Genomic DNA, 26,630 nt, shown 5'->3' with positions numbered 1-26,630 from the left:
TTACTCCTTTAAGGCCCTGTAGAATGGTCAACATAGTTCTTTGGAATATTTCCGGTGCTGATGTCATTCCGAATGGTAAACGATTAAAACAATATCTTCTGAATGGAGTAAAGAAGATTTTCAATAACCTTGACTTCTCATCCAACAGGACTTGCCAAAAGCCACTATTCGCATTGAACTTTGTGAACATAGTACTTTTGGATAACTTTGCCAAGCTTTCATCTACTGAGGACATTAAGTGAATTTCTCTGGCTACCACCTTATTAAGTTGAGTTAAGTCTACACAAATGCAAAAAGTATTGTTAGGTTTAGGAATTAGAACCATTCCAGGTCACCACTCTGTAGACTCAGTAACAGGAGAAATGACTCCCATCCTGATCATCTCTTCTAGCTGAAGTTAGACTTGCTTCATTAGCGGTTGTGGTATCTTCCTAGGCAAGAAAAGACCTGCTTAACATCTTTTCGCAAAGTAATGTTATATTCGGTCTTAAGTCTTCCTAGACCAGTAAATAATTTTGGAAAGTCTTTTTGGAAATGACTCCTGGATTCTTGTTGCTTAACTTTTTCCAATTTCCTGATAGGATTAAGATCTATACAAGCTCTTCTACTTAAAAGAGAACATTATTGATTCTGTAGAACATCGAGTTTCCGATATCTGCTTTCCCTTGTACTGAAGTGTTGCCCGTAGCTTTCTCTTGACTTTCAATTCAATCTCTCTTGGGCCATGTAACTGAGTTTCTGTTGGTTGCAGCAATGTGTTCATTGTCTGTTAAACTGTTAAGCTTGCTCCAGTGTCTAGTTTAAAGTTGGTGATATGTCCGTTGACATATATATCTGCATGAAAAAGGTCATTGACCTTTGCAAGGAAGTTTTCTGGTTTCTTTTCTGTTGGAGATTGTTCAACTTCATGAATAGCTCTATGCGTGAAGACTTTTCCTTTAGAACCTGTAAACGTAATGGTTTTACTTGACCACATCTTCCCAAAATGGCCAACTTTCTTGCAGTGAAAGCATTCTGCTTTGTTTGCAGGACACCGTTCACGCCTATGAGTCTGTTTGGTGACACAGTGCTGGCAAGGTTTCATGGCATCTTGCACTTTCCCTCCCAAGTGTATTTTCTTTTCTGGTGCTTCTTTTACAGTCCTGTGCTTAAGGAACTGTACGGTCGCTGAACGTTTTCTGAACCAAGATTTTTCTTCACCTCTCAGGATTGCTCTGTTCTGCTTACAGACCTCTGCTCATCTCACCAGCTGTATTGCTTTCTCTAGGGCGAGGTCTTCCTTAGACTGCATTGAATCTGATAGGGATTCATCAGCAATACCTACCACAATGCGGTCTCAAACTAATTCTGCTTTTAGGTCTCCATATTCCCATCCTTCAACAAGCCTGTAAAGGTCATTAATAAAAGCATCTACTGGTTCACCTGGTTTCTGGACCCTTCTGTTAAATTTGGCCCTTTCTAGAATCTTGTTGCTCCTTGGGTTGAAATAATTATCAAAGGCTTTTAAGACTTCTTCAAATTTATCTGATGTGTCATTGATGCCTTGTCTTGCAATAACATCGTCTGTTATTGTTCCTATGGAATAAAGTAATTCTGTCCCTCAAACATCTTCTTCTCCAAATTGACCAGTTTGAGTTTGATTTGGTCCTTCCATGTGTCCAAACCTCTCTGGTAGCGTAAATTTAAGATCCATGGCTTTTATAAACTTTTTAGGTACTTTTCTTTTTAAAATTTCCTTCCTGTACTGGAAGTTTTCCTGCACTTTAGATTAGATTAGAGATACAGCACTGAAACAGGCCCTTCGGCCCACCGAGTCTGTGCCGACCATCAACCACCCATTTATACTAATCCTACACTAATCCCATATACCTACCAAACATCCCCACCTGTCCCTGTATTTCCCTACCACCTACCTATACTAGTGACAATTTATAATGGCCAATTTACCTACCAACCTGCAAGTCTTTTGGCTTGTGGGAGGAAACCGGAGCACCCGGAGGAAACCCACGCAGACACAGGGAGAACTTGCAAACTCCGCACAGGCAGTACCCGGAATCGAACCCGGGTCCCTGGAGCTGTGAGGCTGCGGTGCTAACCACTGCGCCACTGTGCCGCCCTTGTCAGATGTTTCCCCACGCTTTTCAGCCTCGCGGTTGCCTCGTGTAACGGCATCTACCTCGGATCTGCCCTTGTGAAGGATTTTTGGTTTTTCCTGGTGTTGCCTGCCTAGTGCACCGTTAGAAACTATTTTGTACCTTTTTTTAAGGGTTGCTCACCAGATCCCCAACCATTGCTTGATTCTCCGACTCGAAGCCTGTGCTAGCTGGACTGGGATTTTTTCACAGACCACTATGCCTCTGTGGTGCAGCTTGAATGCCTCTGCAAGCCGACTCCCTGACTCTCTGTGCCTCACTCGTCCATGGAGCAGCTCTAGAGCTTTTCACAGCCTCTTTGAGTTGTGCAGTCTTGGTGCAGTTTTAAGCGCCACTTTTTGCAGGTCAGCCTTCTTCAAAGTATTTTTTCAGAATTTTCTGGGTGTTGTATAATAAGGACCACCACTGTTCACCATGTTATATGTTTGGTTAGTCTAGCTAGTAGAGATTACTGAGTCTTCAGTAAGTTTAAACAATAACTAGTTTATTACATATTAGAGAAATATATGTGCTTTTACAAGGACATCGAACTCCACTGAAGCCATGCTGCTTCTCCCTCAAGTCTCTCTCTCATGTGATCTCTTATATTATAGTGGGAGGTATTATTCGCACTGTCCCAAACATTAACCCTTTCAAACCTTTAAACTACTAGAGGTGTTCTGGGGGTGGGCACTGAAAAATTGTTACACATTACTGTAATAACTGAGCAGAACTTAAAAGTAGGTAAGTCATCGAGTCCTGATGGCATGCACCACAGTCTATTGAAGGAACGGAAAAGATAGTGAAGGTTTCAATCAAGATTTTGCAGTCACCCTTAAGTTGTAATTAGCGTGGAGGACAGGAGGATCATCAATGTAACATCTCCATTCAGGAAGGGACTGAAAAGTAAATCAGGCCAGTTAGTCAGTTTGGACATACTCAGAGAATCCAGAAATGGAGATTTCATTAGTGACCATTTGGAGATACAGGGGCTAATTAAAAGCAGCCAACATGTTTGACAAACATAATAGTGTTTTATTGAAAAAGTGACCAACTGAATAGATAAAGGAAACATAGTAGTTTTAATACATATATAGATTTTCCATTTGTTACATAATGTGTCTCACAAAATGATTGTTACCAGATATATGGTACAAGATCAAATATAGCAGCACAGATAGACAATTGGTTGGTCAATGGGAAACACAGTGTTGTGATTAATGGGTGTTGGTGTTGGGTCTTTTGTTCCTATACATGATTTGGACTGAGCATTGGGAGCACTATCTCAGAATACCGAAGACACAAAAGTAGATGGTTTGGCAAACAGTGTGGAGAGCTGTAGAAGACTTCTGAAGAACACGAATAGGTTAGCAGAATGGACAACCAGGTGACAGACACTATTTTGTATGGAAGAAGTGTGAAATGTGCATTTTGAGAGGAAAAACAAGGAATGAGGGTAAACACTCAATGTGAAGATTCTAAAGGGTGCAGAGGAATGATGGGACCGAGGGGTTCAAATCATAAGTTCACTGAAAATGAGAATGCAGGTAGACAAAGCCATTTAAGAAAAGGCCAAAGCATTTTGGGATTTATGAATAAGGACACAGAATATAATGATCAAAGAGGTACTGATAAATTTCTTCAAGGCATAAGTTAGGCCGCCGTTAGAGTACAGTGCGCAGTTTTGAGGCCTTATGGAAAGGACATTCAAACCTTAGACAACATACAGCACAAATTCACCAGGATGATACTAGAGATAAGAAACTAACATTACGAGGAGAGACTTGGGATACCAGAACTATTTCCACTGCAGCAGAGATGGTTAAGAGTTAATGGAGGCTTTTAACTGATGAAGGAATTTGATAGAGTGAATATGGAGAGTCCATTTTCTCAGCATGGGCGTTTAGTGATAAGGGGTCATTGATATAAAATTGCTGCTTGGAGGGTGAGCAGAAACATTCGGAGAAATTTCTCTGTGTGGAGAATTGTGGGAGAATGGAATGCTTTACCACGAGGAATAACTAAAGTACAGACAGTTGCAACTTTTAAGGACATGGCAGATAAACTTTTGAAGCAGAGGAAGATACAGGGCCACAAGGAAACAACAGGAAAGTAGGATTTGTTTTGGACTGCCTTAGCAAAAGGCCATGTACAGACAGGATGGGCCAAATGGCCTGCCTTTATACTGTACGTATCCTTCACTCAAAGGAGAGGACAGCGAGCAAGCCTGTGTTTCTAAAATACATATATACTGAACAGTATGTATGCTGAATAATTTAAATACTGCTGCTAAATTCCCTGACTAAAACCCCTACTCACAGAACTTATGGCACATTTTGTGCAAGATGCTGAACTTATAATTATGTAGATATACAATTAACTATGGAGAAACGACTGCTGCAATACAATGATATATTTCAAGACAGGTATTGACCCTGACACATCTCTATCAAACATGTGAATCTATAAAATAAAAGAAAAATAGAAAGAAAAAATGCTGGAATTACTCAGAAGGTCAGGCAGCATCTGTGAAGAATGAAACAGAGTTAATGGGCTGAAATTTATGGGCTCCCTAGGAATGGGAACGGAGGCGAGGGGCCCATAAAATTGGATTGGAAGGCAGGGTGAGGAGTGCCCATTGCCTTCTTCATGCCTTCCAATTTAGTCCAGGGTAGGGAAGGCCAAGGATGGCCACTTAAGGGCCTCTTCCCACCTCCGCTTCAATTTAATGGAAGACAGGTGGGATGATGCACCGTATCTCTCAAAGGAAGGATTTCTAATTAAAGGGACCAAGGCATGGGTTAGAATGGTTCACCAGCACTTGAATTTCTGAGGCTGCAGCAACCACAGGACTGGAGGGGAGACCTGGGAAGTCTGCACTCCCCCACCCATCCCCCAGCACCCCCTGGGTCTCTCACTCTTACCTGGGTGTCCTGCTGTGGGATCTGAGGGGCTGCAGTGAGGTGAGTTTTCCCATTACTTGGAGACTGCCGCTCCAACCAATTCGATGTGGATGGAAGTGATCGATAAAGTCAGCAGCAGATATGTGGTCCTTCCAACCGCAAGACAGTGCACCATGAGGATCCAGGACCTCAGGAATGCATGACAGGTGAGAGGCATAACACTTTCAGGTGCCAATCTTACACTCTGACTTTCACAGAGTTCTCGTGCACAGCACTCCTTCAAACAACACACTTTTCATCTCCAGTAATTCTTCTCTCTGCAGGCACCTCATATCCCCATTCAAACAGCAAACACTCCTAATCACCCTCAGCCTATTGCCCTCACACCTAAGCCTCAGAGTGACCCTCCACAATGGTGTCTTCCCTCCTCTCCACACAAGCCATTGTGAACATTCATACCTCTTGCTTTCTCTCCTTGCAGGAGAAGAAAGCACACTACCTGGCAAGAAGCAGAGACCCGGGCAGTGGAGTGGCCTTCCAGTGACAGGTGCCTTATCAGCCACTGGCAATTTGTGCCCACCTGCTTCACTGGGAAGGAGGTCTTGTTCTAGGAGGCTGCAGATGTCTCCCGTAACCAGCCATGAAAACCTGAGGCACTGGCACTCAGACATATCAAGAGCTGATCCTCTGCCTGTAGACCCTGTGTTGTGGTCTCGCCTCCTTCCATTCCCTCTGCCCTGTGGAGGGGCATGCAACTGAGGAGAAGGCAGCTGGTGTTGCAGCTGCTGGTGCTCCTGCTGCCGGTGTTAGTGGTGTTGCTTCTCTTGTCCCTTATCAGAGAGCCAAGCTAGAGCTGCATAGGCTGCTGCCTTGCCATGTTGAAGGCTGGCAGCAAGGAAGTGCAGATGAAGGTGGGTGAAGTGCCATCCAAGAAGTTGCCAATCACCTGTCAAGCAGTGAAAGCACTCTGTGAGAGAAGAAATGCTTTGAACAGCCGCCTCTCACCTGGCCCTGGCTGGAGCTCTTCAGTTTCACTCATCAAAGGTTTCCCAGCCTGTCAGTTTCGCTGAAGAAGCTCTTCCCGCTGTGCACTCACCTTGGTGATCCTGGTGAGTTCCTGACAGGTTGGGAAACAGGTGCCTTGGCTGTAAAATCCAGAATTGAGGATTAAAACAGTGCTTCATTTGCTTTTTAGGCATCTAAATTGGTTTCATGACAGATCCAAGGGTTTCCCCCCCTCACCTTCAATCCCCCCAGTGAAACCCGGAAGAGGGCAGGATGATTCCAGGATCCTGACCCACTGTCACTTTAAGGGGATTTAACTCCCCACAAACCCACCTCTCCTTGCCTGGGAAAATTCCCCTGAGTTGCCTTAACACATCGCTCTCTCGAGTTGACAGGAGAACAAGGACAAGCAGCAAGAGGGAAGAGCGACTTAGAATTGATGTAGTGAGGGGGGTGCGGGGGAAGCAGGAAAGAAGAGAGCGGTGTTAAAAATAAATCTAAATCCTGTCCATGGTAGAATTACCATAATTTGGTTTCAGGGTGACACCCATTAAATCCCAGATGAACAAAATGGTCTTTTCACCCATGTTCTTCAAAGCACTGCCTTTTTTTGAGTGATTATCATTATTTTAACAAAGAAATATTAAGTGCTTCCAAGATTGCACTGAACTTATATTAGTGGATTAAAATGACTTTGTGGCAATGCTTTCATTTTAATTACTGTCAGTTTGCCCCAGTCCATAAATCAGTAATCAGCCATTATGGATGTACTCCTAGCACTTTGTGTGATTAATGCAATCACGTAGCTGGAAAGTACATAAAATATTAAAACACAATACCCCAGAGATTATTTCTGTTAAAATACCATGCATTATTGAAAAGTGGCTACCTCCCACCCCACACAGATAAATTAAAATCACAAGTGTATGGTGTCAGATAAGGCGACTCCTGATCTTTGGAGAACATCTTCAGTCCTCAAGTGTCCTTCCCATCAAACTGCTCGAGTGATGGACTGTCCCTGTCCCTACAATGAAGTGCATTTCCGATGATGGCCATACTGACTTAAGTTGGTTTCATTGCGAAATGCATTTATTTCTTTTCTGCTTTTTCTTGATCCCTTGCAGGAACTGACTCACGATCCACTGCTGTAACTAACCCAGCTGACCATAATACACGTGATACTTTAACAGGCAGGCTATTCAATTGTGGGGGCCTTCACAGCCCAGCATTACACTGTTCTTGCCTAACATCCACAAGTATGCACTTCCAGCTAGGGTTGCTGGATTGTGATCAGAACCAGGAACACTGGCTGAACTTTGCCTTCTTGACTTAAGGTGCTGACGACAACTGGAGCATCACCACTACCAGCCAGTGGACAGCAACTAACTCCAAAACAGGCCAGGGCTCTTTACTCCAGAAAAGTGAAGACTGATGCGTGACTTGATAGAGGTCTTTAAAGTTAAGAAGGGGTTTAACAGATGTAGGAAAAAATGTTTCCACTTGTGGGACAATCTAAAGCTAGGGTCCAGAAATACAAGATAGTTACCAATAAATCCAGTAGGGAATTCCAGAGAAACTTATTTACCTGGAGGGTGGTTAGATTGTGGAACTTTTTATCACATGGAGTGATTAAGACAATCAGCGTTGATGCATGTAAGGTGAAGCTAGATAATCACATTAGGGAGCAAGAAACAGAAGGATATGCTGCAGGGTGAGATGAAGAGGATGGGAGAAGGCTCATGTGGAACTTAAAACTGGCACAGACCAGTTGGGCTGAATGGCCTGTTTCTTTGCTGTCAGTTCTATGTAAACCCATCTTTCAGTCCTGTTACACCGCAGACAAGCCCACTTATGGGGCACAAAAGAAACTGAAGTCAGAGCCAATAACTTTAATTACAGGCAATTAAGAAGTGGTACTCAATTCTCCTACTATCACTGATTGAACTCATCTGTTACATGGTTAATATTACTCAGCACCCTCGGGCTCCTCAGTTCCAGGCCTAGACTTAACTAACTGGCACCTGCAGACAGATATACATAGATGATCAATCTATTGCCCAATGATGTAGGACCACATTCAGTTATCTCTCTTGAAAGTGAGTGGTTTCTGGCAGGGTTGTACAGGCTGATCTCCCGCCAATTCATTGAGGGTCTGTCTCTCTCTCTCTTTCTCCTTGGCTGATCTTCCTGCTTGGGTGGCTTTCAGATCTCTTCCCCTTCCTGGGCAATTCTTAAAGCTCTCCCCCTGCCTGAACAGTTCTCAGAGATCAATCCCTCTTTGGTTTCTCTCTGGACTTCTGCCGCACAAAAGCCACTCCGGGATCTCCACAGGCCCTCCCCTCCTGCACCCTGTGCTCTGTACAGCCAGTGTTGCTGGTTGTGTCCCTCCCAACCCTGTCTATTCTGTGCATTCACTCCTGCACACTTTCAACTTCTGTCATAGAGAGATACAGCACTGAAACAGGCTCATTGAAGGTCCTGGGGTAGCCCTCTCTCACTTCTAAACTTAGGTTATCCTATGTCTCTCACTGGGGTCCTTTACACTATCCCACACCCAACCAGTGTCTCAGTCTCTCTGGTTCCTTCACTTCGTTCCTCATTTACTGCTGTATTCTCTGAGCTACTCCTGCTCCATTTTTAGGGCTTTTTTAAAAACTTTTTTTTTTAACTCTTGTTGTCATTGGCTTCTATAGCTCAGCCATGCATCAGCCCTAGCTTGCAGTATCCCAGAGTAAGGTTTTCATTTGCCCACAGATCTAAGTAAATTCATAGCATCCCTAGAGAATGAACAAATACAAAGAACTCTCCACTTTATTTCACTGGGTTTTATCTCATGTGGATCCTCCATGCATTTGTAAGACTGCAGAACAACATTACACTGAACTTTAATGGCCAAACAAATGTACTAAACAGTAAGAGACTAAATGTATTCTTGTAATAACACATTATTTTAGAATAGTTGCTAATCTCAGGTAGATCCCCATATCATAGAAAATAATAAATAGCTTGCAATTACGAAGCTAAACTGTAAGTAAATTCCTTATAGAGCAATCCTTTGCTTTTTTTCATTGTTGACAGAGCTATCTGGCCTAACTTTATATAGTTTTCAAAAGCTACTAACTCCCTGATCTGAACAAGTTGACAAAGACCTTCATAGCAAGGACGAAACAGGTGTAAATGACTTAGCTTGAAAAAGCTGCCAAATTAAGCACATATTTAAATAAACTGTTCCCATTGGCTGATGGATCCAGAACCAGAGGACACCGATTTAATGTGATTGACAAAAGAAGCAACAGTGACATGAGGAAAAACTGTTTTACGTAGCGAGTGGCTAGGATCTGGAATGCACTGCCTGAGAGTGTGGTGGAGGCAGATTCAAAAGCTTTCAAAAGGGTAATTATCTGAAGAGAAAAACTTTGTAGGTCAGGGGAATGGGACTAGCTGAGTTGTTCTTGCAGGGAACTGGCACAGATACGACAGATCAAATAGCCTCCTTCTATGTTGCCACCATTCTATGATAAATCCCACAAGATCCTTGTACTGAACTGACGGCCCTTCCCTCAGACACTAGGCACAGCCAAGCCAACTAAAATCTGTTACATTGATCAGGGTTAAGCTGGGATTTAATGAGTGAGGCTGCTTTTTCAATCACATGTATACAGTGACAGAATTAAAGGTAGCAATACCAAGGTAAATTAATGTTCGACAAAATGTTCTTATTTTTGTCACAAATCTTTTCTCCTTAATCCTGCACTTGATTAGTTACTTCTCACATCCCCTAACTAGCCAGCATCTTAACCTCCATCAGCTCCAACTTGTCCAAAACTCTACTGTATGTATCCTGTCCCAAACTAAGTCCCATCGTGCTGTCCTTGCTGATGTACATTGGCTGCATGCCCCCAACACATGAAACTTAAGATCCTCGCTAAAACCGTTGAATCCCTCCATGGTTTCACTCCACTCCTGTTTCTGTAACCTCCTGCAACACTAGATCATTCTCCCAAACACCCCACTCTCCTCTGATCGTGACCTGTTGTGCAATTCGTCCCTGGCCCCCCGCCCCCCCCCCCCCCCCCCACTTCACTTTCATCGCACCAGGGGCAGCAAAGCCTTTAGCTGTTTTGATCCTATTCTCTAAAATTTCATCCCTAAATCCCTCCACCTCACCACTCCTTTTGGAATCCTCTCAGAACTCACCTCTTTAGTCATCCTTTTAGACATACTGTACCCTTTTTCTGGCTTGGTGTTGGTTTCCCATGTGCCTATCAATGAAGCACTTTGAGACTTTTTGCTGTTAATGGCACTATTTAAATACAGATTGTTGCTCTATCCCCTTGCCCCTATCTCTTGCTTTCACCATCATCCTTCCTGCCACCCATTTTCCACATTGTACCCTTGCACTTCTTGTACTCTGTCTGCTTTCCTTGTGCAAATCTGCTACCAGTGATTCATTCTCTGATTTATCAATGGTCTTCCGCATTCGCTGCCTTCCTGCATCTTACTCTCCAGTTGACATCATCCCCAACCATACTCCCCAGGAGTTTTGCCAGGTACTGTGGCTCATACTATATTAAAGACATGCTATGCAACCCTCAGGGTCAGGGCTTGTCTGCCGACTCCTGAGGACACCCACCCACCCAAATCTCAAAAAAACAGCAACTGCTACTACATCAATTTAAATCTCTTGCCAGGTGCACACAGGATTTTAAACCAGCAGAACTTGAAGGAACTCCAAGAAACTATGCAGACACCAATTTAACTTCAAACCTCCCAGTTTCCATATGAAATACAAAAAAAATAGTATCTACATGACTGCTATGTTTCTTCATTATGATTGCCTCTAACACTGTATTTGAATTTTTCCTTCGGTAAATAAATATTTAAAAATCAAGCAGATATTAAAGTTAGCACAACACTGGTCTTGGTTTGCTACACTTCACTATTTATATGCTGCGTGCTTGAGCTCGCACTTGACTTAATCAAGGTATCACATGAGGATCAGACCTGAGGGATATCTTCCACATCTAATAAAATATACAACATACTGGGTGTTATCTGAATGTGCCACAGCCTCATAGAAAAGTTACTGAAGGAGAGATACTTACACTGGCTGAGGCAGGGGAGCACAGTTTGGTAGTCCGTCAATGCTAAAGGTTGTAGAATCACATCTACACCAGTCATCAATGACATCACCACCTCCTGAACACCAGAGTAGGCTCAACATTGCTTCATAGATGGCCTAAAACAGACAAAGATAAGATCGAGTTACACATGATGGGTTCCAGCTTACTAGCAGTGCAATGCAACCTCCATCATGACATTTCACACTATTTGTACACACTGATTATTAGTAACAAAATTGTAAGGCGACAGAGAAAATACATTTGAAAGAATACCATTGCAGAATACGATTGCAAAGAATCTCTGCTTTGCATCATGCAGTCCCTATCTGAGGGCACTGGATGCTGATAATGGGTGTCAGTGAAAAAGATTTACACGGAGCAATGCTCAACCTCAACATCCGTGTAGTATGTAATGTTTCACACAGTACTGATGATGGACAGCCTTTAGCTCATCCTTCCATGGAACCGACATTATAATATTTAACTACCTCTTGAATAATCCCCAGAGTTTCTGCCTCTACTCTTTTGCTCAGAGGAGCATTCCAGGTATCAATCAATTCCTGCCTTTGACTAATTTGTATCTATATCCTCGATCTAACCCAACTTATTCGTCTTCAGTACCATTCTTAACCAAATATTTCTTCAGTTCTCTCTTTATAAACATAATACAGGATTATTTTTCCTGACAGCCTGTAACATACAACAACAGACATTCCAGCCTGAGGAAAATGTTATCAACATGGAAATACAGCCGAGCACTGGCGTTGCATGGCCAAACTGGCCGGTCAGTCTACTTTATGGAATAGAAATATATGAGGTTCAGTCCCTGGCATGCCAGCAACGGCCCCCTCCTCACCCCTCCTGAGAAGCAAAGCCCCTTCAGCATGGCACTCCATCTCCTAAACAAACCAAATCAGCTGAAGTTCATGGGCAGGTATCCCTGATTATAACACGATTTTGTAGCTTTTTGTTACCAGGTTACACTTTACTGTTGATAGTGTTTGAACTTTGCCCTGCTCCAAAACAACGATACTGAATCTGAGTTGTATCATACAGTAACAATCTCTACTATGTATTATCTCAGAACTAACCTGCTCTTTACTGTCAGAATTCTACTCCACTTCTAAACAACATCCAATTTGTTCATGTTAATCTTGCTCTTTACTATCTGGGTTCAATTTTAGTACTCTTTAGTACTGAAATTCCACCATGACCTTATGAATGACTGCCCTTTGCAATTTTAATTTTGCCCGGCTTTCATCCAATAAATGGTGTTGCCTGTTTGGGCGCTACACTTTTTCCCACAAGTTAATCATATAAATGACTTGCGCTCTGTAAATAGTTGCCTGCTCCTTACAACCCATATTTTACCTTCCACCTGTGCAATACCAATTCTGACAGTTGAGTTCTACCCTTCTGGTCCATGCAACTTACTTTCTGTGTTTCATTGTCACTCAGCAGTTCGTACAATGGAGCAGCCTTGGTGACTTCCAGTAACACAGGTTCTTCTTGCCTGTTCTGGCCCCCTGTTGTGTGGCATAAGTGGCAGGATGATGGACAACTTCCCCTGTTTTTACAGTACATTCTCACTCCCGATGACATAAGCTCATCACCAGAGTCAAGAAGGCTGCCAACGTAGGCTGGAAAGGTTAAAGATTTGGGGTCCTTCTCACGTTCCTCTGATTCATCAGATGGTGAATTGCCTGCATAAAGAAAAAGATATTATAACAGCACAGTTTAAATATGCACAATCTGTATTAGAAACTAATGAAGTGTGTAATTAATATAATTAGTAATATGGCTACAGATGGATTCACTTTTACTTGAGGTATGCTGGAAGATTGAACAACAATATTTGGAGACCAAATTAGTCTACCAAATAGTCCCAATAAAAGACCAGATTGTATCATACACTTAACATGGCAGCTGCAACTATTATTCACAGATATAAACACAAAAGTTTATAATATAACTGAGCATGGTAGAGTAAATTAAGGAGAAAGAATAAAGATTTGCATTTCTATTGCACGCTTATCGAGTCTCACAGAAACATCTTAAAATGCTTCACATCCATTGACTACTCATCCTGTTCACTTCAATCACCATCTCAGTTTCCCAAGCCCAAGGGATTCCAAATCCTCTTTAAACCTCTTCTTCCATATATTCTCTCCTATCCATATTCACAGGGACTCCCTCAAGCTTTTCACCTCTTAGGGGCATTTCCACTCCCATGCTCATGATCACTATCTCTGACCACTTCCTGGTATCCCTTATTATCCACAATTCCTAGCCCCTTCTAACCCCCATTGTGTCCACCTCTGGAAAAAAAAACTCTCTCCCAAGTTAGTTAAAACAGCACTTCCAAATTTCCAACTTTGGCATTCCATTTATCACACTACCTCTGCACTCATTGATTTGCTCAACAATTCTCTTACATTCATCTTTGATGCCCTTGTTCCCAGATGAACCTTTCATGTCTCCCATTTTGCTAGCTCCCAAGTATGGCCCTAATCTTCACTCCTCCAAGTCGGGGGTGCAGACTTGAGTGTATCTCGCACCCAACTGGCTTAATCATTCATCAGTAGATCTGGCTGGACTACCTCAGGACTGCCAGACCGCAATCAAAACTGCCCACCACACTAGGGTCAATTGGGAGAGCAAAGATAACTCCCGGCTTCTTTTCTCAACTACCACCTGTATCCTTAACCTCCTCTCTCCTGCCCCTCCAATAAACATGAGGAGCTCAGGGACAAGGATACAGAATATCTATTTAGCTGCCTCTGTTGCTTCCCCCTTTGCTTTTGTCCACTTTTTTTCAGACATCTTTTTCCTGTCAGACTGCTTCACTGACATCTAATCATGGATAAGCCAGAAACCATTGTCTTTGACCCCTGCTACAAAAACTGATTTCATCCCCCTGCTTGACCAGTATCTCAAATGAACATGACTGTTCACAACCTCGACATAATTTTCAACCAAGTTGAGCTTTTACCCTTTTTCCTCTCCATCACAACAACCATCTGCTTCCATTCCTGTAACACCACCAATCTCCAATCCCCCTCAGTCCATCTGCTGCTGAAACACATTCATGTCTTTGTCACCTCCAGACTTAACTATTCCAATGCGCTCCTGGCCAACCTTCCATCCTCCATCTTTCATGAACTTCAGCTCATCCAAAACCTTAAAGACCATATCCTAGGCTTGCACTTTTATTCCCACTCACCCATCGCTTCTGTTGTCACTGACTTACATTGGTTGCTGGTTCCCCAGTGTCTCAAATTTAAAATTTTCATCCTCATGATTAAATCACTTTATGGCCTCACCCCTCCCTAGTTCTACAACCTCCTTCAACCTCCATTGAAGTTTTCTCCCTTGACACTGATACAATCCCCTTCCTGAACCAGCATCCAAAAACTTTGTGGCTGTTCAACCTTGAGTTCAAACCCACACATCCTATCCATCACTAAGATTACCAATATCCGCCTGTACAACACTGCCCAACTCTAGTCCCAACTCAATCCCTTCTCTCTGGATTTCATTATTCCAATGTTCTCCTTTATGGATCTCATCCTCCAGCATATACAAACTCTTAACTTGTCCAAAACACAGCCATCCAAGTCCTACTTGCCTATCACCAGCTACCTGACATGCACTGCCTCTTGTTCTCCAATATAATCAAATTAAAAGTCCTCATCTTTAATTCCTTCCATGAACTTGATGAATCTTATCTCAGTAACCTCTGGTTTGGTGTCTGTTTTGCCCTAGCAAAACTGGAGTCAATGGGAATCAGGGGGAAAACTCTCCGCTGGTTGGAATCGTACCTAGCAAAAAGGAGGATGGCGGTGTTTGTTGGAGGTCAATCATCTCAGCTCCAGGACATCACTGCAGGAGTTCCTCAGGGTAGTGTCCTAGGCCCGATCATCTTCAGCTGCTTCATCAGTGACCTTCCTTCAATCATAAGGTCAGAAGTGGGGATGTTCGCTGATGATTCCACAATGTTCAGCACCATTTGTGACTCCTCAGATACAGAAGCAGTCCATGTACAAATGCAGCAAGACCTGGACAACATTCAGGCCTGGGCTAATAAGTGGCAATTAACATTCGCGCCACACAAGTGCCAGGCAATGACCGTCTCCAACAAGAGAGAATCTAACCATCTCCCCTTGACATTCAATGGCATTGCTATCAATACATTCTCCCACTATCAACATCCTGGTGGTTATCATTGACCAGTAACTGAACTGGAGTAGCTATATAAATACTGTGGCTACAACAGCAGGTCAGAGACTAGGAATCCTGCTATGAGTAACTCACTTCCTGACTCCCCAAAGCCTGTCCATGAGGCACAAGTTAGGAATGTGATGGAATACTCTCCACTTGTCTGGATGGGTGCTGCTTCAAAAACACTCAAGAAGCTGAACACCAAGACAAAGCAGCCTGCTTGATTAGCACCCCATCTACAAACATGCACTCCCTCCAACACTGACGCACAGTGGCAACAGTGTGCACCATCTACAAGATGCACTGCAGCAATGAACCAAGGCTCCTTAGACAGTACCTTCCAGACCTGCAACCTCTACCATCCAGAAAGGACAAGGGCAGCGGATGCATAGGAATACTATCACTGGAAGTTCCCCTCCAAGACACACACCATCCTGAGTTGGAACTATATCTCTGTTCTTTCACGGTCGATGGATCAAAATCCTGGAACTCCGTTCCTAACAGCACTGTGAGTGTATCTACCCCACAATGACTACAGTGGTTCAAGAAGGCAGATCACCACCACCTTCTCATGGGCAATTAGGGATGGGCAATAAATGCTGTTCGAGCCAGCGATGCCCACATCCCCATAATTGAATAAAAAAACTATCTCCATTCATTTTTTTCTAATTCATTCATGGGATGTGGACGTCGCTGGCTAGGCCAGCATTTATTGCCCATCCCTAATTGCCCTTGAGAAGGTGGTGGTGAGCTGCCTTCTTGAACCGCTGCAGTACATTTGGGGTAGGAATACCCACAGTGCTGTTAGGAAGGGAGTTCCAGGATTTTGACCCAGCGACAGTGAAGGAACGGCGATATAGTTCCAAGTCAGGATGGTGTGTTATTTGGAGCCTTGGTGCGTTGCTGCAGTGCATCTGGTACACACTGCCACCACTGTGCGTCAGTGGTGGAGGGAGTGAATGTTTGTAGATGGGGTGCCAATCAAGCGGGTTGCTTTGTCCTGGATGGTGTCGAGCTTCTTGAGTGTTGTTGGAGCAGCACCCATCCAGGCAAGTGGAGAGTATTCCATCACACTCCTGACTTGTGCCTTGTAGATGGTAGACAGGCTTTGGGGAGTCAGGAGGTGAGTTACTTGCAGCAGGATTCCTAGCCTCTGACCTGCTCTTATAGCCACGATATTTATATGGCTACTCCAGTTCAGTTACTGGTCAAAGGCAGCCCCTAGGATATTGATAGTGAGGGATTCAGCGATGGTAATGCCGTTGAATGTCAAGGGGAGATGGTTAGATTCTCTCTTGTTGGAGATGGTCATTGCCTGGCACTTGTGTGGCACAAATGTTACTTGCCACTTATCAGCCCAAGCCTGGATATTGTCCAGGTCTTGTTGCATTTCTACATGGACTGCTTCAGTATCGGAGGAGTCACGAATGGTGCTGAACATTGTGCAATCATCAGCGAACATCCCCACTTCTGACCTTATGATTGAAGGAAGGTCATTGATGAGGCAGCTGAAGATGGTTGGGCCTAGGACACTACCCTGAGGAACTCCTGCAGTGATGTCCTGGAGCTGAGATGATTGACCTCCAACAACCACAACCATCTTCCTTTGCGCTAGGTGTGACTCCAGCCAGCGGAGGGTTTCCCCCCGATTCCCATTGACCTCAGTTTTGCCAAGGCTGCTTGATGCCATACTCAGTCAAATGCTGCCTTGATGTCAAGGGCAGTCACTCTCACCTCACCTCTTGAGTTCAGCTCTTTTGTCCATGTTTGAACCAAGTCTGTAATGAGGTCAGAAGCTGAGTGGCCTTGGCGGAACACAAACTGAGCGTCACTGAGCAGGTTATTGCTAAGCAAGTGCTGCTTGATGACACTGTTGATGACATCTTCCATCACTTTACTGATGATTGAGGGTATGCTGATGGGGCGGTAATTGTCTGGGTTGGACTTGTCCTGGATTTTGTGTACAGGACATACCTGGGCAATTTTCCACATTACCAGGTAGATGCCAGTGTTGTAGCTGTACTGGAACAGCTTGGCTAGGGGCGCAGCAAGTTCTGGAGCACAGGTCTTCAGTACTATTGCCAGAATATTGTCAGGGCCCATAGCTTTTGCAGTATCCAGTGCCTTCAGTCGTTTCTTGATATCACGCGGAGTGAATCTAATTGTCTGAAGTCTGGCATCTGTGATGCTAGTGACTTCAGGAGGAGGCTGAGATGGATCATCAATGCGGCACTTCTGGCTGAAGATTATTGCAAATGCTTCAGCCTTATCTTTCGCACTGATGTGCTGGGCTCCCCCAACATTGAGGATGGGGATATTTGTGGAGCCACCTCCTCCAGTTAGTTGTTTAATCGTCCACCATCATTCACGGCTGGATGTGGCAGAATTGCAGAGCTTAGATCTGATCCGTTGATTATGGGATCGCTTAGCTCTGTCTATCGTGTGCTGTTTATGCAGTTTGGCATGCAGACAGTCCTGTGTTGTCGCTTCACCAGGTTTACACCTCATTTTGAGGTATGCCTGGTGCTGCTCCTGGCATGCCCTCCTGCACTCTTCATTGTACCCGGGTTGGTCTCCTGGCTTGATGGTAATGGTAGAGTGGGGGATATGCTGGGCCATGAGCTTACAGATTGTGGTTGAGTACAATTCTGCTGCTGCTGATGGCCCACAGCGCCTCATGGATGACCAGTTTTGCATTGCTAGATCTGTTCGAAACCTATCCCATTTAGCACGGTGGTAGTGCCACACAACACAATGGAGGGTATCCTCAATGTAAAGGCGAGACTTCGTCTCCACTAGGACTGTGCGGTGGTCACTCCTACCAATACTATCATGGACAGATGCATCTGCGGCAGGCAGATTGGTGAGGACGAAGTCAAGTATGTTTTCCCCACTTGTTGTTTCCCCCACCACCTGCCGCATACCCAGTCTAGCAGATATGTCCTGTAGGACTCGGCCAGTTCGGTCAGTAGTGGTGCTACCGAGCCATTCTTGGTGATGGACATTGAAGTCCCCCACCCAGAGTCCATTTTGTGCCCTCGCCACCCTCAGTGCTTCCTCCAGGTGCTGTTCAACATGGAGGAGTACTGACTCATCAGCTGAGGGAGGGTGGTCGGTGGTAATCAGCAGGAGGTTTCCTTGTCCATGTTTGATCTGATGCCATGAGATTCTTGAAGGATCTCGGGGCTGCTTTTACATTAGAAGTGCTTTCAATGCAAATTGCTGCTGCCAGTGTGCCTAACTTTGTTTTAATTTGGACATCAGGTGATGCAATGGTGTCCCTGAGCCATTGGCTGGAGCACCACATTGATGTGGAGTTAAGTGAGTAGATCATTTAGACACACTGTGATCCATGCCTTCTCTTGGCATGATTAAGAAGTCGCATCATTTGACAGATTTAAATGTAACTTTCCTTCAGAGTTAACAAATCCTGAGGGGAAGAAAAGGCTCTCTGATATTCCATGCATGTGAAGCCTTTGTTGTAGCTTCCATCTTTCTGGGTGATGCAGAAAGATCATTTTTCTCCGATAATATGCAACAGCAGACTCTACAAATAGAACATCTGTCTTCTTATAGAATTCTATTAACTTGACTGAAGTCCATTTAGATTTACAAAGTGGCTTACTGTGTTAGGTATCATGACTAACGTGTCTTCTTGGAAACAAATAACAAAACACAACGCTCGTGGGATCATGTACACTGCCTGCTATAACAAAGCAGGCAATGCTGCAATTGTAAAGAGCAACTGAGTATACAGATACAATTCTCAATGCACATCAATCATTGGCAACTTTCAAGTGCTTGTCCTCAACTACATCTGTTGATTCATGTCTAACAGATCAGATTCGATGAATGTTTCACTTCCTCTAAGTCCACAGATAGATCTTCAGTTTTTAAGCTGTACAAGTGAACATCTAGAAATGGACTGATTTCCTTCTGACCGTCAACACATATATGAACTGACTCAAGTATTCTTTGTGGGACAATGTATGGGCTCAGAATTTCCTAGAAATGACGCACCTGCAGTGTCGGATTTGTTTTACGCTGTGTACGTGAGTCATGCCAGCATTTAAGAAATGCTACAATTCACTGGGATTTTTGTGCCGCTGCACCAATACCCTTGCTGAAACTGTGCAAAATTGATCATAACTCCATCTGCCCTCCCCCCACCCCTCCTCCAGTTGAGCCAATGGTTTTCCTGGATGTATGCCAGCTTATTCACCGCAGCCAATTAGACCGAAAAATAACGACGCAGGTGAATGTATTTAAATTCATGCGTCTAAAATGATGGATTAGAGTAAAATAAAACCTGCTGTTTCTTGACATTTTTAATTCTCAGCTAAAACCCATCAAACCACGTCCTTGTCATTGTGTGTTAGGTTTCATGTATATTGTGTTCACGATGTGGGGCCCTGAACTGCCTCTGCATGCCATAGGTGAGAGTAAGAATGGTAGAGAAACTTGATTGGGTTTGGTTTCAGGCCTGAAAGGGTCAGCACACTCATTTCACTCACCAGGAGCCTGAAGTTCAGTTCAAAATTGGACCTTGGCCGTCCTCTGAATAAATCCCAAACCCTGGGAGCTTCTCGGGTCACCTGAGCCAGCTGTGATGCTGGCAGCAACCCTCAGGTAGGCCCTGGGAGGCAGGGATGGTGAACGAGATGGGTGGGTGCAAGCATGGGCCAACAGCGCCGTGCAAAAGGAGCACTGCTGACCCTCTTGGCTCCACATTAAGTTAAGTCAAAAAGAAAACCTTGCCTTTATGTTGGTAGCCTGCAGCAGTCGCTTTATAGACAGCAGCTAAGGCCACAGAAGGAACCAGAAACACTTAATTGGTGCATGCTCCACTAAGTTTCTCACCAATTTATGAAAGAGGTCCTTACACAGGTATTTGGGTCTTTGTACATACTAATGAGGGGCCCAACATCTGTTTAAAGCCACCACCAGGATGCCTGAATATTGCCTAAGCCAGTATGGCATCAGATGAAGTTTAGACGCCCCTGGGGCGTCGCACCTAATCTCCCAAAACTGAATCTTTTGTTCCCTTTTGGCATGCAAAAAACAGGAGAAACAAAGTCCAAATTCAAATCCAAAGCATTTTCACCCTCCATTTGTTTAGTCTGAGAATTTTATTTTTAAGGCATCTTAAATTACTAATATCATCCTCTAAATAGTAAAAAGAAAATCTGTAAATTAGAATGTTCCTGAAAAATGAATACAGAAAAGTGTGTCCAGAACTCGAACAATGCACTGCAAGAGATCCAGTTTAACAGAGCAAACAGATTTAAAATTCGGAATTCTATGACTCTGCTCATGCCAAGACTGCCCTGATCATTCAGTTCATTGGTGCAGACAAGCTTAGCCATTGGTTGCACTGCTTCAGATGCTCCTGATGTGCCATTATGCTCGCTGTGCTGTATTCAAAATATCTTTCCAGGAAATTTCAGCGCAAGTTCACAACATGGCATGATATGACATAATTTACAGTGTTCCAGGAAATTCTCAGCCAACAGGTTTTGATGACTTAACCAATCCAATTTTCTCAAAACATTCAGATGTATGTTAAGCTGGAGAGGAAATATCGCCCTTACATGCTTTTATTGATCCAGGACTATCACCAAAAATTGTCACTGTGTTCTAATATAAAGTCTTGCAATCTGAAATTATCTTTGGCTAGTTTTGATCAGATCATAATGGTCTTTTAGTGTTAAAAATAATCAACAGCAAATATGCAGACCAATTCTTACAAAGAACATATGCTGTGTCTCCTTAACAGCTTTATTAGATCTGTTAAAGGGAATCTCCCAGTTAAGATTTCCAAAATCTCTTGTAAATGAAAGAATTGGAGGATCTAGTTTCTTTCTCCTTTGCTAGCCACTGGTTATTTGTCATAATTTGAGCCTTAACCCCTTTGCTAGAAGTTACCAGAGTTGACAAAATGCAATGACAGTTTCACCATCACTGATGCATTCACTTCCATCTTTGTGGTGCAGTTACCTTCAGAGAAACTCCTTTGTTGACTTGGCCTGGGCCCAATCTGCAAGTTTGCTGAATGTGTCCATTTTTTATTAACTTTTTCAGTAATCAGCAACTTTACAATGGCATCTGCCAGAACTGTGACTTGCTTTGATTCAGTCTTGTAACAAACTTCTTAGACAAGACAGTTTAATCTCCCCTAACTCAAACTTAATCTCACTGGATAGACTCACAAATGACGAGTGGGCACTTGAACACAGGTCTAATCATAGCTTAGTGAGACTTGGGTTTTCAGCTTAGATGAGTGAAAAGGGAAACAAAATTTAAAAAAAACAACTAATCTCAATGTCAATGATGTTTGGGGAGCTGAATCCCATATTAAAAAGTAAGAGGTGAGAAAGGGGTCCAGGGGTTCCTTCTCAGCCTCTTCCTGGTTTAACCGCAACAGGGTTTAATTTTTAAAACACCGGTGTTTTTAGCTTCCCCTCAGTGAATCCTTGTTTACTGGTCTAATTGTAATGGCAAAGAAGACAGAAAACCATCGAAACAAGTTTGAAAGTGTACTGGGCCCCAACGAGATGGCAAGATCTAACTGCAATCAAAGACTGTACATCAAACTCGAAAAACAGTAAATGAACTCCAGCTATTGCTTCAGACCTTTCCCCTTGATTCTTTCTCCTTTTCTGTCTCTATCTGCATGTCTGTTTATCATGTATGCATGCTAGCACGGTCGAATCGCATATTTTTGGGCGTTTTAACCAAATTAGAGGTTTATGGTTAATACGTTATGAACACAATTCAAACCAAACCTGGGCCAGCAGGCCAGTCATGTGACTAGCTCTTTTTTCCAGGACAACCTGCCCAGCGAGGTTTTGTGAATTCTTTCAATCTTAGTAGACATCCTCAGTAGGAGGCTGGAATGCTGACTTTCAAAGCCTGATGATCAAAATCAATTTGAGTTAATTGAGTCGGGGAGCAGTTCCATTGTCTTCTCCAGGCAACTGCCTTTTAGAATGCTAATGTTTCCAGCCACTGTCCTTTTAAGAATGCAGGTGCAGCCATGTTTTCAGTCCAGTAAAAGTTTAAAATTAATGTTCCAGATGATGAAATTAATATGCCTCATTCTTGACAAGGTGGAGTTTTCATCACACCTGGATGTCCAACTCACATTGTTGCCTATTTCAAATATTATTTTTCTCCCAACTAAAGATTCTATTTAAAGCTCAGTATAGTTAAAGCATCTATTTCGAGTTCTTCTGGTCTTGCTGAGCAAATCCAGAAATGCTCAGCGGCAATCATGATTGCATGGTTAAACAAAATTGAACTCACAATCTACTCAAAATATAATTGCTATCAATGAAGAAAATGGCTTCCATTGAACAAGTGAATGGCAGCAAGAATAAATTCAGATCCATGACTAACTATCTGTAAGAAGTAATGTCCATAAGTGTTCAATTCATTGCTTTCCAAACCTCAAAACTCCTCACTGCTCTCAATCATCCCTTCCCCTTACAAACACAAAATTGATGTCAGCTAATCAATACTTAATGAGTTACCTTTTCCCCGTCTTACTCTTTTCAATCTATCTGGAATCTTGCACTATTGTTCTTGGTGCTTATTTAAGTTTCTCAACAGAAATGAACTCTTAGTTCTCAACGCATGCTTCAGTTAGTTTTCTATTCTCTCTTCTTGCAGATAACTAACTTTGATACCTAATAATGGAAGAATGATTAGATATATTGATTAGAGAAAGGATTCAACTAGCAGAAAGATAATAATGATGATAAATTAACAAAACATGTGAAGATGTGTTGGTTTTCAGGGGATAGACGTTTGAGACATTCTGGAACTGCTCTTAAAATAAACATTTCAAGGGGCCACAGACTCTGAGATATAGGTAGTCCCATCGCATGCTGCCGTAGGAGGAGCAGGGTCAGTTTCTGCTCTTGTGTAGGACTGTCGAGGATACAACAGCTTCCCAAACATGTACACTTGTACAAGATGTTGGGTTTCTCAGAGGATTTGGTAGAACTTTGAATAATGTCTCAGGTTGTGTATACTCTTAGCTGACAACCTGATCAGATTTAAGAAGCAAAGGCAGAAAATTCTGAAAACGCACAGCAAGTGTACACGAGCATGCATTTTCATAGCATTTAACACATTAAAATGTCCCAAGGCACTTCACATAGACATAAGCAAAATGAATGCCAGATCACAGATTTTAAGGAAGGTCTTAAAGAAGAGGAATCATAGAATCTCAGAATAGTTACAGCAGAGAATGAGGCCATTCAGCCCATTGTGTCCACGCCTGCTCTCTACAGCTAGTCCCATTCATCCACCCTTACCCGTAGCCCTGCAACTTTTTCTCATAAAGGCAGGTGGGGAGGGGAACAGGATTAGGGAGGAAGATCCAGATGGTGGGACCCACCGAGTGGAAATCATGCCCGCCAATGGTGGGGTGAAGGGGGAATGCACAGGAGGCCAGAGTTCAAAGAGCAGAGAGTTTGCATCCTTTTTGTTGCCTCCTTTCCTCTCTGTTGGGACTGGTGAACCACCAGCATTTCCTGTTTTAATGTCAGACCTGACCGACAGCCTCTCTTGCCTTTACAGTTTCCCCATCTTCGTCCCTGGGTGGGCCTCTCTGTTATTCCACTTTCTCCTTTTTCAGAATCTATTGCAGCACTTTCGTAGCTTCCGTTTTTCCCCCAGGCTTGAGCACGTATGAAACATTTCAGCGCAGTACTGGGGGAGTGCTGCAGAGTCGGAGGTGCCATCTTTTGGATGAGATGTGAAATGGAGCACTTTTTCGAAGCACATCACAGGATTTCGCTGGTGTTCTGGCCAACAGTTATCAACCAACACCACTAAAAATTAAAATACCGATTATCTCCTCATTTATCTCATTGCTGCTTGTGGGACCTTGCACTGCACAGATTGGCTACTGTGGTTTCCTACATTACTACAGTGACTACACTTCAAAAGCACTTCAATCGGCTGTGAAGTGCTTTGGGACGTCCTGAGGTCATGAAAGGTGCAATAAAAAAATGCAAGTTTGTTTGTTTTCTTAACTGTTTTTCTTCTTCTTCAGTTCTGGGGAAGGACCCAGTCTGAAATGCCATGTTGTCTGTTTTCCCTGCACATACTGACCTGCGTTCAATCATTCTCTGTTCTTTGTTTCAGATTCCAGGCACTTGCAGTTTGTCTTTCATGTTTTTGATTTATTTGGAGAAAGGATTTGAGCCATTGAACTACTATTTTTCTTCATTTACAAGAGGCAGCCAAAAACACAGTGGGCTCACTGTGCTTCAATGTGATGGGGTTAGCATGTTTAATGACCACTGCTTTCTCCAAGCATTTTTCTAAAATCAGATCCTGTGATCTTAATACAGGAACCAAAGAAAACACAAATTTTCATATGTGCGATCAGTCTTACAGAGGTTTGTAAAAGTTGGACAAGCCCTTAGTTAGGATGCAGTTAGAGTATTGCATATAGTTTTGGGCATCCTATTACAGGAAGGATAGAAAAGCAATAGAAAAGGTGCAGCATGAATTCACTAGGTTGGTACCAGGAATAAAAATAGACTTGAGAAGTCCAGGCTTTTTTGTGGGAACTGAGAAGATTAGATTAGATTACATTAGAGATACAGCACTGAAACAGGCCCTTCGGCCCACCGAGTCTGTGCCGACCATCAACCACCCATTTATATTAATCCTACACTAATTCCATATTCCTACCACATCCCCGCCTGTCTATATTTCCCTACCACCTACCTATACTAGGAGCAATTGCTAATGGCCAATTTACCTATCAACCTGCAAGTCTTTGGCTTGTGGGAGGAAACCGGAGTACCCGGAGAAAACCCACGCAGACACAGGGAGAACTTGCAAACTCCACACAGGCAGTACCCAGAATTGAACCCGGGTCGCTGGAGCTGTGAGGCTGCGGTGCTAACCACTGCGCCACTGTGGTAATGATAAGGTAAGTGGTGATAGAATATTTTCAGTGGTCAACAAGATGGTGATAAGAGATACAAACTTAGATGGTAGGAGAAGAAGTACACAAAGGGTGGTTAGAATATGAAGATTTTGCTGTTACGAGTAGATTCATTAATTCTTTTGGATGAAAATTGGTCGCTTGAAATAGCACAACGGGGGTGAGAGGGGTTTTGAGAAGCAAGTCGGAGATTGGGATTAGGTTTGGTGGCTTCTGTGGATTAAAAACATTAGCAAGGACTTAATGGGTTGAATGGCCAGTTGCTGTGCTGTAATATTCTATGATTCTATAGTTAGAAACAAGAACCTACAAAAAGAGCCTTGAGCAAAATTGATGGGGAGTGAACGGCCATAACAAACTAGGAGAGGATTGTCTCCACACCTGAATGGATGAGGATTCAACTTCGAAATTAAATTGGTATGTATTCAACACTGAAACCAGTGGGGACTCAGTACCGATCAAGAACAGCGCCTAAATGTGAAGTTAAAAAGCAATTATTGCCTAGTTCGGAGCTGGGATTTCCATTCCTGCTCATACAGAACTTGCTGTGGAACACTGGTAGGTTCATGGGAGAATAGAAAAGTGTTGTAAAACTGGATTACAACCAAGAAATCGCCAAATTGAAGTGACATAATGGGTCACAGAATGTTCTTCTTCCTGATAAATGACAATAGGCCGATGTGATTCGAGTTTCATTGCTCTGCTTATTGAAAGACTATTTGTAATGCACATTTCTGTTTGCTTAGCAACACCAAGCATAATGACAAAACGTGTCTCGCGTATGAATAGCAATAAATATCTGGCTGCAACTCTCTATGAAAGCTTTTGTCAAACCATGTAATGAGGTGCTGTGAGGCTGGTATTGATTGTGCTTAACATAAAAGTCCATAGAAGAGCGCTGACCCTCAGCTAAGCTACTGCAGCCAACACCTGAGAGTGCATCTTGACAAGTGGAAGCAGCAAAAGCTGGTATATAGGCTGAAACATGCCACATTTTCTTTCATTTGCCTCTCTCATTTCTGTTTAACTCATACATTATGGTCAGCTCCTGGTTAATTTCAATACCCCTTGGCTGGATCATTTTTATTGAACTTTATAGCTTACATACTGAGATGCAAAAACAGACACTGCTCTGAGTATCAGTGATTCTTAACTGTGCTAAAGTAACCCCCATGCAATTAAAACAGACAACTTTACATACACAGGAACATGAGAATAGTTGCATTCAGCACGCCACACACGCACACACACACAAAAGAATGAGACAGGGGTCGGG

The 26,630-nt window shown here is 43.2% G+C and overlaps 1 protein-coding gene across 1 annotated transcript in view; it reads right to left on the bottom strand.

Moving 5' to 3' along the window:
* Window positions 1-26,630, bottom strand: part of astn1 (astrotactin 1) — a 2,863,484-nt gene that overhangs the window by 141,457 nt on the left and 2,695,397 nt on the right. Inside the window, exons 17-18 of the mRNA XM_068038084.1 lie at window positions 12,598-12,866; window positions 11,146-11,279 (exon numbers count right to left, since the gene is read on the bottom strand). Of these exons, the coding sequence (XP_067894185.1) occupies window positions 11,146-11,279; window positions 12,598-12,866 (403 nt within the window). The remainder of the gene's footprint in view (window positions 1-11,145; window positions 11,280-12,597; window positions 12,867-26,630) is intronic.

The sequence above is a fragment of the Heterodontus francisci genome, chromosome 8 (genome assembly GCF_036365525.1).
Source record: "Heterodontus francisci isolate sHetFra1 chromosome 8, sHetFra1.hap1, whole genome shotgun sequence".
NCBI lineage: Eukaryota > Metazoa > Chordata > Chondrichthyes > Heterodontiformes > Heterodontidae > Heterodontus > Heterodontus francisci.
The sequence above is the reverse complement of the archived record's forward strand: the minus strand, read 5'-3'. Positions and strand labels throughout refer to the sequence as shown.